Raw genomic sequence first — 16,246 nt, 5'->3', positions numbered from 1 at the left:
TACTAGCCGTCATCGTGGCGGTGCTTCTGGCACTTCGAGCCCCCTCCCGTGAACGTCACTACGAGACCTGCGACACGCTGGCATGCGCCGCCTACTCGAAGCGGCTCCAAGAGACCATCAACTCATCAGTGAAGCCTTGCGATAGCTTCACTCATTACGTGTGCGATGGTTGGAATAGTCGCTACGAGGCAAGCGTCAATGACGTTGCCCTGCTGTCCGCCCTCACTCGAATGTACCATATCGTTCGAGATATGAACGTACCCAAAAGTGGGCAAAATGAGATGGAACGCGCCGCAGCTTTCTACCTCAGTTGCGAATGCGTTGGGAAAGGCCGCTGCAACGAACTACTAAACGTCGCACTGGCTCTGGAAGCAGCGAATGTCGTGTGGCCCCACAAGGCGCAGCGTCCCGATCTTCTACGCACCCTGCTGCACGTGTCGATCCAACTTCGTTGGGCAGGCATCCTTGCTTTCGAGGTAGAAGCTACTGGGCCAAAAAGATACGTGCTGCTGAGACTACCGCAAGAGTTCTACATACTGGGCCGGAGGGCAAAGGAGCAACTCCGGTCCCCTGGAAGCAGGCAACATTATTTCGAGGTACTGAAAACAAGCCTCAAGGCCGCTAGCAGCGCTGCAGTTCACGGCGACTCGGTGACATTTGAAGAAACACGAAATATTGAACTAAAGATATGGGACGTCCTTTGGAATAGAGCTACCGTACACCCGACGTTCATTATGAAAGACGGGCTTTTCTACAATTTCGTCCCAAACCTCACGTTGGAGCGGTGGAAACTAGCTTTGCGAGACTATGGTGTGGCACTGCGCGACAATGAACGTGTCGTGTTCGTCAGCGATTCCATTCCTTTTCTTCACGCCTTCTTCAATATGTGGAAGAAATACGGGGAGGAAAAGATGCACCTTCTGCTGTCTTGGTGTACGGTTCAGGTGGCGGCGTGGTTTGCTAACCAGGAGCTGCTAATCAACTTCTACGGCACCGAGCAGATGGTGGAGATCATGCACCGGGCGTTCTGCTTCAGCAAAACCTTCGTCGTGACCGGCGACGCCCTGCTTCACAGGTGGGTTTGGTTCCTGATAGTTTTTTTCTGATAGTTCAGCTCTGATAGTTTGGTTCCTGACAGCAGCAATAGTTATCTGCTTGTGTCTATTAGTTTTGTCCTCGTCTTCCACAGGAAGATTACTGTTGTACTGATGAAACTGTAAAATTGTTTACTTTTTTGCTGATATTTCGGTCGGCATATGATGTGTAGCCATCTGGAATAAAAAAGAAAAAATTTGCTGCCGCGCTATCTGGGTGGCATAGTCCGGTCAGGCACTTTCCGTTCCTTTTGCTATGCCTGCAACGCCAATTTGTATGAAACTATCTCAAATAAAAGAAAATGAAAGTAAAATAAAAATAACAGCAGCTTGTCCCTTCCCATTTCCCTCTCTCCGCTTTTATCTGCGCTATGTGTCACGGCGAACGGTCAAGAATCAACTTCCGTTGTGTCCTCAGGCGTGTGTACAGGTCCGCTTTGCGCCAAAGCAGTGTGGTCATGACGACTTATGAAATGAAACCTAAACAGCGGTCTGCTCCTGAACCTCAGAGACGTTCAGGTTCATTTTAACATTACACCATGAGATGAAATTAACACACAACACACATTTTCAGGTTAAGCGACGCCGCACTTCCAGCGGGTATTAGGCCACAAGCAAGGGCACTGATCTTGGACGTTCGCGAGTCTCTGCATAGCCGGCTTCTTCGCTGGAAGTTTTATGATGAGAACGTGACAGTGGTCCACAACTGGAACTCCACATCTGTGGCGCTGCTGTACTTCGAGAAACCGGGAGAAGTGGACTCCGACGACAAGTCAGGTATGCACGTGCGGACATGCACCCGGACAAAAGGCTTTTCCGAAAGCAGTTTCCACTAGTCATTCAGGTGCCTTACAGGCAATCAAGTTGAAGTATATGTCACAGAAAATGAATCAAACTTTAAACCCCAACGTTCTGGTTTTCTCTGAAAGCCGGATGGCTATTTATTTGTTCGTTCCGAAATCCGGTGACACTATAAATGCACAGAAATATGCCGCCGCATTTCACTTAGATATGCTGAACAAAAGTTCCTTGACTGTCGTTAAGCATATGATGACATTCATTGAAAATTATTTAATCAAACCTAACCAACGCGGCAGAGTTGTCTGGCTGGATGGCTTGATACTTGTAATGTCATCGAGTACTGCCGTACTTGTAATGAAATCCTTTCTGAAAAAGAATGTACACAATTGCGTGAGTGATACGTCCCACGGCTTTACACAGAAGCGAGTCGCCCTTTTTAAAATCTGTCTTGTAGGGTATGATGGTGTTATCACGTTTACCAGGCGTGATGTGGCTGTATCCGCCGCGCATGCGCCTTCATGTCTTATATTTAGAGGTGTCAGCTTCTGAATTCAGCTTCTGTTAGTTTGCGCTAGTCCTGTCATATCTTCCGTCTTCGTGTCGCCTTTTCGGCGCATAAGCGGTGATGGCATTAAAACTAACCAACGCGACTACAACCGATTACAGTATTTATTGCTTGAAACTATGCATGACCTCATATTCTCTCTTGTAAAAAACCTATAGCCAAGTTAAGTCATATTTAGGTATCAAAAGGCGTTTATAACGTGTCTCAGAATTGACGCTAAAACTTCAACTCTTCCTTGCCTGTCATAAGGTTGCAAACTGCATGAAATATCTTCCAAACCGGTATCAGTAAATATAATTTCAAGGTCATGCATCAAGGCTTTCGGTAGGGTCTGGTGTGCAGTATGCACCATAGAAATGCGTGTGGAAACAATGTATTCTTTGTTTATATCAACAACCTGATGTCAAGTGCCAGCGCAACAATGTGAACGTTTGCAGGGGCTGCAGTATTTACAAAAAAAAAAAATAGGTCCCATGAGAACCATGTAAGTGTGAATCATGCATATCGTAGAACAGCGAAGCGATGTTTAGAATAAAAGATGACGTTCAATCGCGTAAACTAAACGTTTACAACCTCGTTAAAAAAAGTCAATTTGATGTATGAAGTTTAAGTCAATCCTTTGAAGTAGTTTAAGAATAAATACATTAGGCTGTTGTATTCCCCTCTGACCTGAAATAGAGCAAGAATGCATCATATGTTTCGTGAAGGGCAGTTTTGCGCTTTTTTCTCATAATCGATTGATCTCGTCTACAACTCCACATTCATAATTAGTGACATGCTGCTCCCTTGTCCGCTCTCTGTACTTGAATACGATATGCTGTGGAATGTAATTGGAATTCCTCTGTTTTCCAAAATTTTAATTTGTCAACAGGCACTGAAACCAGGGCGCACAAGATATTTTTTTTAATTGTGGTGCTGATAACGGTTATTTTCATTGTGCAACTATAATGTCGCTCAAAGATAACCGAGTAGAAAGAAAAAGAAAAACAACCATATGTCACCGGTGGAGTCCGAGCCCACGACCTCCGAATTTCGCGTCCGGAGATCTACCAACATAACTACGTCGGCGGCAGTCCGATCTTTTCCTTTTGGGTGTATTTAAGTTCTGCGTGCACCCTAACCATGAGTGTTTTTTTGCGACCCCTCGTCCATAGCGGCGGGCGTAGTACGCACTGTATTACCGTGACTGACGTAGAACGTGGTTGAATGTGGAGCGTGGAAGGTGTGTGAGAACTTTCTGTCACGTACCAGGCGACAATCTGCCTCTTTGTTGTGGCAGCGACACAATTTTAGTGGGAGGGCTTTCAAGCTCTCACAGGGAAGAAAAGACAGTAAATAAAGAGAAAGAAAAAATTAATGTGGATTAGCCCCAGCTAGTCCAAGATATACAAAGCGAATGCGAGAATAAAGTCTTCACGGACCCACGGAGCCGTTTATGGGTTGTGCGCCTTACCATTCGTGAAAATGAACGGTAATTGCAAATTTGTCAACGCCAATGAACTCTATGAACGCCGTCGGCTCACTTGTTTTTTTGTTTTTGAGGAAAGGAAATGGCACAGTAACCGCCTGACATATCTCTGTGGACACCCGAACCGCGCCGTAAAGGAATGGATAAAAGAGGGAGAAAAAGAGGAAAGAGAAAACTGAAACTTGAAAGTAGGATTTTGAGGAAAGGCCCGGCGTTGCTCAGCGTCGGAACGCCTGTGACTCGGTGCTACTAGTGCCGCATGCGCAGTAGTCACTAGGGAGCGATTAGAGAGAGAAAATTGGTAGTGGCTTAGCTCGGCTATGCCAAGATATACGCAGCGATAGCTAAGGAATAGCATGGTTAGCCTTAGGTAATCTTGGTTGTAAGTCCGGGTAGGTTGTCTAGCTATGTTGTTTTCGCCTTAAAGACGACACAACTGTAGTTGCGGCGCACGCGAGCTCTCGTTTTTAATCCTCCGACATGTTAACAGGCATGCGACGCCGCTGGCTAAGCGAGCGGAGGCGAGCGCAACGACGAGCAACGCGGTGTGACGTCATACCAAACAGCGGCTGCAGCGAGCCGTGCGATGTGACGTCATTCCAGATTGCGCGGCGAGCGCGCAAAGCTCAGTAACCGTTTCGCATATCTCGATGGACACCCGAACCGCGCCGTGAAGGAAGGTATAAAGGAGGGAGGGAAAGAAGGAAGAGAAAACTGAAAATGGAAAGTTGCAATTTAGTTGAAAATTGAAAGTTGCAAGTTGCACTGACTTCGCACAGCACACGGGCGCCTTAAGCCCCAACTCGATGGGCACATCCTACGCGTACGCGCAGAGCGCCTGTGCGCCCAGCGCCGCGTCGCGACGGGCGTCGCAAGTGGTGTGCAGCTCCATAGCCTGTCGCTGACTCGCGCTCGTGCGCGCACTAGCACGTTGTTGCTAGACCTCATAGATTGGAACTGGCCAAAACAGTTAGACTGCCACTTGAAATCTTTAGATTTTGAAAGTAGCAAGGCAAGTTATGTAATATATAAACTGAACTGCAGTTTTAATAGTAGCTTTTCATTCAAACTGGCACGTATTTCAGTGCTTATCGCGGAGAGATTTCCACCGCTTCTGAATGTGGTGAACGTTCTTTGCGTGATTGAAACATGAGGAATCTTAAGAACGTTACAATCATGAAGTGCTCGTCATGAGCAATGTGCCTGCTTACCTTCACATGGTGTTCCCGGCATTATTTCCGCCGCCACCTCCTTCCAGGACGCTGCCGTAACGAGATTAATTTTGTGGTGTTTGTGGCTGGCAAGCCACAGCGAGCGGCGCCTCTCAACAGCAGCGATTAATTTTTCATTGCTTATTAGGTACGACATGTTTGCGTAGGGGGCTGTCGCAGCTCGTTGACAAAAAAATCAGTCGGCGCGCCACGGAGGCTCATTCCGGATATAGCGGGAACTGTGCCCTCTCATTGGCCACAAACCAGCGAGCCACTTCCGGCGCGTGCGCCAGCGCACCGCCAGGGCCGAAAATATCTGACATAAACAGATATCTAGCAACGCGCGCGCCTGCGCGCGCGTCTCGCTTTGCGCATGCGCAGACAGGATCCAGCGTACGCCCGTGCGCGTAGGCGCTCAGCCGGTACGCGTAGGATGCGTCCATCGAGTTGGGGCTTTAGCGTTTTTCCTCCATAAAAACGCAGCCGCGGCTGTCAGTGCACGTTAAAGATCCCCAGGTGGTCGAAATTATTCCGGAGCCCTCCACTACCGCACCTCATTCTTCCTTTCTTCTTTCACGCCCTCCCTTATCCCTTCCCTTACGGCGCGGTTTAGGTGTCCAACGATATATGAGACAGACACTGCGCCATTTCCCTGCGCAGCGCTGCGCAGAGGCGGAACACCTGTGGCTCGGTGCTACTAGTGGCGCATGCGCAGTTGTGACTAGGGAGCGAGAGAGAGAAATGCTTCTTGTGTCGTCACTGCTCCTCGCGCATTTGCCGCATGGCTCTCCAGGAATCACGCGAAACTGCTAAACCTGCGGCCAGCAAGGCTTTCGCTTTAAAAACGAGCAAGACAGGATAAATATCGTGCGAAACATTGTTTATCGATACTGCGCGACGCAGAATAATGAGAGTAACGAGGGGCATAAGCTCTAGGGTGTTGAATACGACTTTTGAAGGATATATAATGGTTAAAAAGACCGTTCATGATAGGGGTACGATTGTTTGGTTTCGGGGGCGTGGATGTAAGAGTACTAGGTTTTTCGTTAAGATCCTATTGAGGTTGTGAAAATATATGATTTCGAAAAGCACTCACATAGCGGTGAATAACCTTTTAGAATGTGAATGTTTTTCTAAAGCGTCCACCGTCCACCCTCGCAGATGTAATTTTCATTGGTCATGACGTCACTGCTTCAGGATTATGTTTTGCGACATGGTACATAGAGGGCTACACTGAGCCCGGTTACTCCGACAAAGATAACTGTGTAGGTGTTGGCGCTATGCAGTGCAAGCAAGAGATTTCACGAGCGCACGTGGCTCGAATTTATACCGCTTCCGGTGCGGGAATGCAGAAGCCACGGACGTCCACCAGGAAGGCTTAGTGGACATGGGCGAGTCGCTGGTGGCAAACTGGCAACTCGCCGCTCGAGCTTCGTTCCTGAACCCGTCTTCCCGGCGTCTGTCCAAGGTCATCCAGGTGCTGGGACTGTACGTACTCCACGCCGATACGGAGGAGCCCGACGTGTCCCTGCTGCCGTACGCCTTCAGCTTCCCGTACTTCGATCATGGAGCCACTGACGCGCTCAACTACGCCGGGATCGGCAGTCGCATGGCGGAAGCGCTGAGCCAGCTCTTCTTCTCGGCCTACATTACGTCTCCGGAGGCATCAGCCGCCTTCAAGAACCAATTTCATTGCATGGTGAACGCCACATCAAATAAGGTAAGACCAGAGCCAAGCCCGTCAAAGTTAGCAGACTTCCAGAGTTTTCTGTGTAAATGTTAGTCACCTTGCATGATTGCTCTGCACTTTGCTATGGGCAAAAGGACTCAACAAAGAGAACCACTAAGCCCTGTCAGCTGGTTCAGTTTTCCTAAACATAACCGTCTGTATAGGGTCCCGCTGGAGTCACATGAACGAAAACACAAGTCATACGCAAGAAACAACAAATGTAGCGGGCGGCGTCCCATGTGGTTAGAGCCATCCTTTCACGAGTCTTTCACAAACTCATGCTAGTGCGAAAGAGGCACACTACCACGCTTCAGGAACTGTACTGCTTCCTTGGTAAAGGCAGTGACGGGGCACCATTACATTCACCAAGTAGGACACATCTGACGTAAACTTCCGTAGCATCTCTATTTTAATTGATAGTTACATCTTGCAAAAATGGTCGCTTTCGTGAGCTATGAAAGCAATGACTGCAGCTTGCAGAATGCACGGTGAGGTTTCCTGGCAATATGTAATGCGGCATGCTTTTCTCTGCTTGCGCTATCTATCGTCAACGCAGCGTCCCGTTTCCTGTGAGCTATCTATAGCACCTGTCAGCGGTATATCACAGATAATTTCTTTCTTGCATTACTTGCTCTTGATTTTATGCTGAGTCGTTAACTGCCCCTGAGGTTAAAAATCAGCATGTAATAAGCTAGAGCCAAAACTGATCATGACAAATGGTCGCCATGGTGTGTGTCGTGATGAAAACTTCGCTAGCAAGGAGGGTTCGAGAAAGTTTTTGGATGGGTGATATTTCCCTATTCTTTTTCTCAGCATTGTCAGCATTCCAATACTGTTGCGTCTAATGCAGTTTACAGTTTCTGCAATGATGCCTTCTCTATTGTCATGCATCAGAATCACTTGAGCTTCACTCATGACGCAGTCATTGCATGGCCCCTGTGAGGTTGCGGTTACCGCCGCAGCCTGAAGAAACAAAGCATCTGTGTTTGGGCTGGGGGAGGTTGGAATCTCTTTCGGGTATGTCGTTTTTTTTTTACTGTTGCTGCGAGGAACGAAGAAATTCTTCCGTCCTTTCAACCTCTATAACAGCTATTCACTGTAAAAACTGACGAGCTATCACACATTTTGTTGCGACGAATCTGCGACAGCAAGCGCGTGTCAACCGTCTCGCCTCTGTCTGCGCTTCAAGTTTTCTGGGGTAATTCGGTCGGCCCCTTGTTTCGAGAGTTGCCCGCGTGGGCCGGTTCCCTGATTTGGTCATTTTTGCGGTCGGGAGTGCAGCCGCGCAGGAGTCTTGCGGCGAGAAGGCAGATGTAGCCTTTCGAGTATTTTAGAATTGCTCGTTTCGAGTCACTGAAGGCTGCGCGAGTAGAGCTGTCCGCGAAAACCAGCGTTGTCACTGTCTCTTCCGCTGCGGTGGCGGTGGAGATAAGGGTAGACTGCGGCGTGGTTGCAAAGACTGCGCAGGCTGTTGCATCTTGCCTCGCCGCGTCCACGCATCTTGCGTGTTCGTCGGCACGATAGAAAGCATCCAGTGTCCGGGCTTTGTACTGACGGCGCGTTTCCTGTTGGCTAGGGAGCATGTTCTTGGGCAGCAGTTTGACAGCGAGGCGGCTCTGTACGCCTGTGGGGTTGTGGGCGGTGGGATGGGGATCGCCAATTGAGTTGACGTTTAGCCGGCCAATGATGAGATGCCCGTTTGCTTCTGGAGAGGTGACGAATTTTGGCGGTCCTATGTGTCTCTATAAGTTCTGCAAGAGTGTTGTAAAGTTAGAGGAGGTGTTGTGTGCTGGCATATTCGGTCACCCTTGGGACACCTTGTACACCGAGCGGACAATGTTTCTTTACTGCCTCGTCATCTTATCGCGGTAATGATAGTAAGGGTAAGAGCATACTATCCTGATGATGAGAAATGCCTGTGTTAGCCGGCAGAGGTCGTCCTCCTTCAATCCTCTACGGTATGGGGCGGATAAGGCCGATTAATGGGTGAACTGTAGTACCAGCATGCCCAGGACCGAATGGTCTGGACGGAAGGTATGGGGTGTGTGTCGATGTGGAGCGTGATGACCTCGTGTGCTTCGGGGGTGGGTCGGCGCACTCTCCTGTCACGGATGAAAAGCACTTCCGATTTTGGGGACCATGTGCGGCCGTTCGCCTGTACGAAGGTGTGGACGGTGTCAGTGGATCTCTGGAGGGAGCTCTGGATCTTCCCGTCTGAGCCAGAGTTGGTCCAGAGTGTGATATCGTCAGCTCAAAGGGAGTGTTTTCTGTGAGATATAGCGTGCAAAAAGGGGGGGGGGGAGACCTCTCATGGTCACGTTAAAGCTTTGTCAAAATGAAGGTGTGTCACACGTTGTCAGGTGCGCTCGTACGTGATCTGCACCGTTACGTCGGCCGTAACATTCCGAGAAGAAGAAAGTTTATTTCTAGACATACAGGTGCTAGTGGTGGTGGTGGTGGAAAAAATTTATTCAAGGATATTTACAAGTGAGTTGGAACTCGCCTTAGCGGCCAGCCCCTTACAAATTCTAGGAGAGGTCCCTCGTCCGGTACCCCTGCGGCTTCCGTGCTAGCTCGGGCCCTAGCGACGAGGGCTCTTTGGCTCTGTAACGTAGAGCAGCCGAGCCGGGCAGCCTTCCGGCTCTCTCGGGTAGGTGAGGGGAAAGGGAGGTAAGCAGGGTTAGAGGAGCATGCTTACAGTACCATGTGGTACACGTCCGAGAACGCGCATACACAATGCGGGCACTCTCCGTTAAGGGGCTCTGAAACGCCTTCCGAGGAGAGCACATTAACTCACTTAATCACTGCACTGTGTTGCCATGAAAACCAAAGCCAAATAATACTCTTGTACACGCAGCAGACGACCCACAATCACGCGTCAAAGTCGGTGAGCCCTTCCCGGAGACATTTTGAAGCTAGCATCCTCCTCCGTCCCCCGCATATACGTAGACAAGGTTAGAGGTGGCCATTGGTTAGGTTCTTTCAGACGTCAGGCAGCTACCGTGGCCGCGGCCAATAAGCCGCTGAGCTCCGGTGGGACAGGAAGCTCCGCTTCCAGAGAGGGGGTCGGCGAAGGAGCGCCTACCTTCCAGCGTGCAAAAAGTGACAAGAGAGGGAAATGCGCGAAGACGGTGAAATTCAAATTTTAACTACAGATAACAGCTTCTACAAAGCGATTTTAAAAAATCCTTCCTGGACGCTATTCGTGAAGTGGCGTGCTTCAATGCTGCAACTTTATCAGAACCCCCTTTACAGCCCCTTTAAAAGCCGAATTAAAATATTGCAGCACTGCCGGGCACAGTACCGTCTTGGTATATGAGCGAAGGAGGCAACGCTCCTCGCTTTCAGATAGCCCTTTTGCAAGAAGATGGAAGCGGCTATGCTGTGTTTGATAAAATTGGATTTCTTTGTAAGTAATAGCCGGATTAGGTTCTGATACCTCAGGCGGTGATTGTCGAGATGATGCCCGGTGGTTGAGCGCAAGGGCTGAGGCGTCTGCAGCCTCGTTTTCCTCTAGTCACGCATGTGCTGGGGTCCAGATGACGACACGTGTGTCCGGGCGATCCCGGTACACGAATCTGTGTAAAATTTTGGCGGCGCGTTGAAATGTGCATCCGTGTAGATTTCCACAGGCTTCCCGGGAGTCAGTAATGATAACCCGGGAATCTGGTTCTGCAGCGGCGAGTGCTATGGCGACCTCCTCCGCATGTATATTGTTTTTGGCACGGAAAGTGAGCCCGTGAACGTACGTGTTTTTATGGATTACTGCGGTCGTATACCATCCCCCGTGGTGTGGGCTAGCAGCATCCGTGTAGAAGACTCCGTAGCGAGAGCCATAGCGGTCGTTAAAGTCCGTCGCGCACGCGGTTCCACGGCCCTCGTGAGACTCCTTTGTCATGTCAGAGGTTGGACATGCAGCGCGTGGCGCCAGTGCTCTGAAACATTGGTCCTTTACTCTGCATGCACGTTGCAGGCAATGTCCAGGCGGTTTAGGAGGCTTTTGCCGGCTGAGGATTTGTTCAACCGCAAGCATTGGTTGTTTAAGTGCGCCTCACGTAGCTAGGCAAACGTGTTGGCCATCCGGAGATCGATGAGCCGTCGTTATTGGGAGGTCGAGGGCGCGCTTATATATTTTGCGAAGGATCACCTCTAGGGCGCTCTCTTCACATACAGTAAATGAGCCTCGGGCGAAAAGCTACGAAGGTAGCTTGAGAGATGCTCGAGGCCCGGAGAAGGCAGTGCAGCAGACCCTGTGCACATTCAAGACAAATATACATATAGATAAATTATGTAGTATGGTAAACAGCAAAAACAGGGGAAATACTTTCGCTCATGAAACAAACTAGAATGAAGACAGTATTAATGGTAGCAACGTGGCTAAACTTAAAAACACACCTAGACAAAGAACAGAGAATGTGCCGCATTGATTAAATATAACTTAGTGTTTAATAGGGGCGGTAAAGATGTGTGGTTTGTTTATGCTCTGATAATTTAGTGTGCTTAGTAAAACGAAACGAAGGCTCTGATTTCCGTATAACGTTCTCGCTCCAGGAACATCCCATATTTGCTTGCTTCTGGTATGAAAGCGTTTTTCATATGGCTTCTTCAGGAAGTCGGATGAGCATTGTGGTGAAAATCTAAGGCAGTTTAACAAGCGACACTCAAACGTGCTATGCACCGGGTGAATCCTATATGGTGGAAATAAAGCTTCATCAAAGTCTCCGGCTTGAATGTTCCCTCTCGCAGATGGACCAGAAATCATACGGGCCTTACCTGGAGCCCCTCTCTCTGAAGACTGCTCTGTATGCGTACCGAGCGCGCAACACCGGGACGGACGTGCGTGTCCGCGGCCTCGAATTCCTGACCCCAGAGCAGCTCTTCTTCGTCGCGGCGTGTTACGTGCGCTGCGTGAGGCCCAGCGGACCTCCGGGCGTCGCCGACGGCAAGTGCGACAAGGCGTTTCAGCACGTCGCCGAGTTTTCCGATGCGTTCCAATGCGCTCCAGGAACGCGAATGAACCCTTCGCACCGGTGCGAACTTTTGTGACTCCTTGCTGTGGCTTTTTGACTGTCGAGTTGTGGAGATTTGAGTGAACTCGAAAAACAGAGTATACCGAATGTTTGTTAAAATGCCCGAGCCTAGTTACTAGTTCCTAGCAGGGAATTTGTGGAACGAACTAAATAGTGTAACTGTTACCATTAAAGGCTTTTTACGTCGATATGTCTAATAGTAATCGTCGCCGTACTGTTCTATGGAAGCATGCCTTGGATGCTATAAATTTTAACCTAGTCATATATGTGGAGGAGGAAGAGGATAAACTTAATTTTATTTAATAGTACAGATAAGAACATTCCAGGGAAGGCTTCTCAGTCGAAATGCCCTCCGGCCTCCCCTCCAGCCTTGCCGCGGTCAATTCGTCTGGCTGTTCAACTCGCGTGGCCAGATGGGCTGTCTCCCAGTTGGCTGGAGTGAGTGTGTGAATGGGCGGTACACGGATGAGATATGTGCATGCCCAGATCTAGTGACAGATGGTACAGTATGAAGGGAAGTGGACGGCGTGGAACAAGTGAGCGAACTGATTGGATAGAAATGTGTTCATTTGAAGTTGTCGTCAATGTATGCTCTGAAAGCGGTATAGTGTGGAGTGGGCTCGTTTTTGGTCTGAGTGTATGTTTGCGGGTTGGGGAGGCCATCCACAGGTGCCCGGACGCGAAGTTCGCGGGCAAACGCATCAACGCACTCATTCGGGTACGCTCTCAACTAATGGCGATTTGATGCTGTACTGTTGGTAGCATAGATAGGTGGCCTGCAGATCAAGGAAAGGTGCCTTTACTGAAGAGCTACGCTTGCCTTCTCCTGGAATCGATTCTGTTACCGTTAAGGACCAGCGGTTATCTTCCCTTGTATTACATGCCCTGCCCAAGCCCATTTCTTCCTCTTGGTTTGGACTTGGACATCATTTACCCGCGTTTGTTCCCCACCCACTCTGCCCGCTTTCGGTCTCAACGTTAGGATGGTCTTCTCGTGTTGTAAGGGGTGGGTTGCGCGTGCTTTCCTGAAACATTTGTGGTAGTGTGGGTACATGTTAAGAGGGAGTTGTTTCAGCAGCTGATTCCTTTGTAGGTGAGGAGCGAGGATTGTTAGCTCGGGGGTGGCGGTACTTGGCGGGTTGTAGCCCAGTGTTCTGAGTAAGTGGAGCCCCGTCGGTTTTCTTCCGAGTATACATCGCCGATTGGATTGGTGGGCTTCAATTATTTCTCCTATGTTCGTAAGTAATCCGAGCTTTAGTAGTTTGGTGGTGTTACAGCTGTTCGGTGTATTGTGTTTAGTTCCGTCCGTTGCGCTTTGTTAAGGTTGTAATACGGTAGGTGGCATGCAAGTCTACTGGTGATTAGGGCATCAGTGATGCGCAAGTTGCTGTTTTCCTTGAGTCCGTTATGTTTGGATACCCGTCTGATGAATGTGTTATTTGCCTTATTTGAGTCTAGGAGATTTATGGGGTGCGTCGGTTTTGGTGTCTTGCTTTATGTGCAGACCAAATCTGGGTTTTAATGTGGCAATGGATGTGCTGTCAAGGCTTATCTTGATAACAGGTGTTTGAATGGGCAGTTTAATGATAAGCATTTCGGATTTAGTGGGCGCGCAGCTGAGACCAATAAACTGCGTGTATGATCGTATGGTGTTGGTTGCTGTTTGCACAGTGTCCTGTACATGACCTGGTGCTCAAGTGGCGCACATGAGTGATATCATTGTCATATATTGCGTGGTGGAGATTCGGAATATTTTCCAGATGTGCAGCCAGCGCACTGATGGCGACGTTAAATAGAAACGGTGATAAAACTGATCATTGTGGAGTGCCGCGGTTGGGTAGATGTACACGGAACACGAAGGCAGCAATTTAACTCTACGACCATCACTTGGTACACCCCCAAATATTGATGCCACAAGGCATGATATCACAATAAAAAATCAATGCCTCTACGAGAATTACGTTGCGCTAAACTGCTGACAGCGAGTACACTAGCGCCAAACCAAAGTAAGTGACAGAGACGAGTGCTTAATTCATTGCCGGAAATATCGGGCATGAAGACAGGGTTTGTTAAACCTGGCTAATCATGAAGTGTGGCTATTTCATGAAGGCCATATCCATGAGCATTAAGAGCGCCACCTCACGAATCGACCGCGTCGGGGCACTGAGCTCTCCCTTCCGCATAGACCGATTGAGGTAGCGTGGTACACGCCTACGTGCGTGCCTCCAGCTATGATGACTAGATCGCCGGAAGCTTCTATGAAGACATGGAATCGCCAGTAAGCAAAAAAATAGCACACTGCACTGATGGCCTGCTTCAAAGCCAAGGTGAGCAGGAAGTAGGCTGGAGACCAGGCAGTGGGTGACTATGGCATAGGCTCTAGAAAAAGCTGGGGGGGTGGGGGGGATTTAGTAGAGATAATTTACTGATCATGAATACCTTCTTCGGCAAACGAGAAAGCAGTAATTGAATGTGGAAAGGCCCCAAAGGAGAGACTAAACATGAAATAACTTCATACCCCAGTGACAACAATGACGTCCAAGAGGACATCCCTGTGATATCTTGACAGGATATGCAGATATCCCTGGCAGATCCAGAAATCTGGGCACATCCCTTACACATCACTTATGAAAGGGTTTATGTATTCCACGGCAGTCTGTGGTATGTTTTTCGGGATCGACAAGGGACATGTGGCAGCGCAAAAATGGACAACATTCTTATGAAACCAAAACTTCATTGGACAGCTCTCAAAATCACATATGCTGGGAGCCCTCAACAATAAACCAGTGTTTAAAAATGTAAATGCCGAAAAAATTTGGCACACATCTGGAAATTTTGAATACGCAACATTTTCTAACATCACGTTGGTTACAGCACAAACAATGAAGACTACAAAGAAAACAAATGACAGCGTGCGTCCTGTGCTTTCTTGGCAGTCTTCGTTGCTTGTGCTAGAATGTACTGCGTCACTGACTGGGGGCAAACACTGTCCATGCGCTGATGATCACCATTGTACAAGCACGAGTTGAGCCTACGATACATATGGGGTACATGCACCATGAAAATGTGCACTAAAGGTGGCGAAATGTCCAAAATATTATGATGAAGCTCCAGCACATCATCTGGAGAGTCCACATCAGTCTCTGGTCCAAGATGCATGAGAGCTCGCGGTACTACGGCTGCGAGGCGATTCCGAAATGACCACCCACAGAGCCAAGACTGATGAACCCCATTGCTGCGTATAACAGTCGTGACTACACTTTTTAACTAAAGAACGCTACTCTTCTTAACTAACTAAAATCAGGTCTAAATCAGGTTCTAGGTTTATTTTCAACCACTGGCAAGCATCAACAACATGCCGCAGGAGTGTTGCAACCGTGGAGTGTCTCCCAGGGTCAGAGCTTGGGAATGGTAGTGAACGTAGTGGCGCATCCTGGGAACACGTTTGTGTAAATTGACTGAAGTTTGTGTGATCAGGTCCAAAAGCGCGTCCTAAGACCACTCTTTTTTTTTTTTGCTCATGAAATTGTGAGCATCGTTTTATATCTTTTTGAGAAGCGTATGTTATTGTAATGGGTAACTTGATATTTTAAATTTTTATCTACAGAAAGTACTTAGAAGCAGATATGCCTATATATGTGCTGAGCTACAAGAAAAGTATATGATGTATAAGGGCCCATAATAAGAGCGAACGAGATATCGCCGGATAACCTATCAGGACGCCAACATCATCAGCATAACCTCCACGGGCACTTTGACTGGGAGCTGGTACGACGCCAACGACGCCAGCCTGAGCACTTCGAGCGCCACCTCGACGCTGGCTACTGGACCCATGCAACACTTTAGCACTGAACCATGAGCACGAACACCAAACGGTAGTAGTAGACGCTAGTAGTAGTGTTTCTGGGTCGTGTATATTGGTAGTCTGGGGTTTGTGCGCTAGTGTTTATGTCACGTAGGATGCATTAAATATGCGTTTGTGTGAGTACACCTGTTGCCTAGTCCATTCTTTCAGTCAGAGTGTGCTTTGGGGATCCGTGACAGCGGCCCTCTCGGAGTTGTTCCGTGGTTGCCTGCAGCCATCCACTCGGTGTAGCACCACCAAAATTCCGTGTTAAATGGCCGGTTAACGCAAACATCGAGTGGCTGCGGCACTAGGCCAGCAGGAATTAGCCAAGAACGTTCGGCAGTCTGCCAGCAGAGTCTTCACAAGAAGGCTTTGTGGCGTAGTAGGCCTCCTGGTCGGTTCTGCCACACTGTTTTCAGTCAGACTATGACCAATTCGTCAGATATCCAACTTTTTTTTAGCAACCGGACTACGATACCTTGGGGGAACTTCTCTCTTGGC

General features: G+C 48.8%; 1 protein-coding gene across 1 annotated transcript; it reads left to right on the top strand.

Moving 5' to 3' along the window:
- Positions 1 to 378: 378 nt before the first annotated feature.
- On the top strand, positions 379 to 12,166 carry LOC144106977 (endothelin-converting enzyme 1-like). The gene is made up of 4 exons (XM_077639948.1): positions 379 to 1,075; positions 1,669 to 1,871; positions 6,492 to 6,859; positions 11,615 to 12,166. Exons 1-4 carry the CDS (start codon positions 735 to 737, stop codon positions 11,912 to 11,914), a joined length of 1,212 nt encoding a protein of 403 aa, XP_077496074.1. The 5' UTR covers positions 379 to 734; the 3' UTR covers positions 11,915 to 12,166.
- Positions 12,167 to 16,246: the final 4,080 nt, after the last annotated feature.

This window comes from Amblyomma americanum, chromosome 10 (genome assembly GCF_052857255.1).
Source record: "Amblyomma americanum isolate KBUSLIRL-KWMA chromosome 10, ASM5285725v1, whole genome shotgun sequence".
NCBI lineage: Eukaryota > Metazoa > Arthropoda > Arachnida > Ixodida > Ixodidae > Amblyomma > Amblyomma americanum.
The sequence above is the reverse complement of the archived record's forward strand: the minus strand, read 5'-3'. Positions and strand labels throughout refer to the sequence as shown.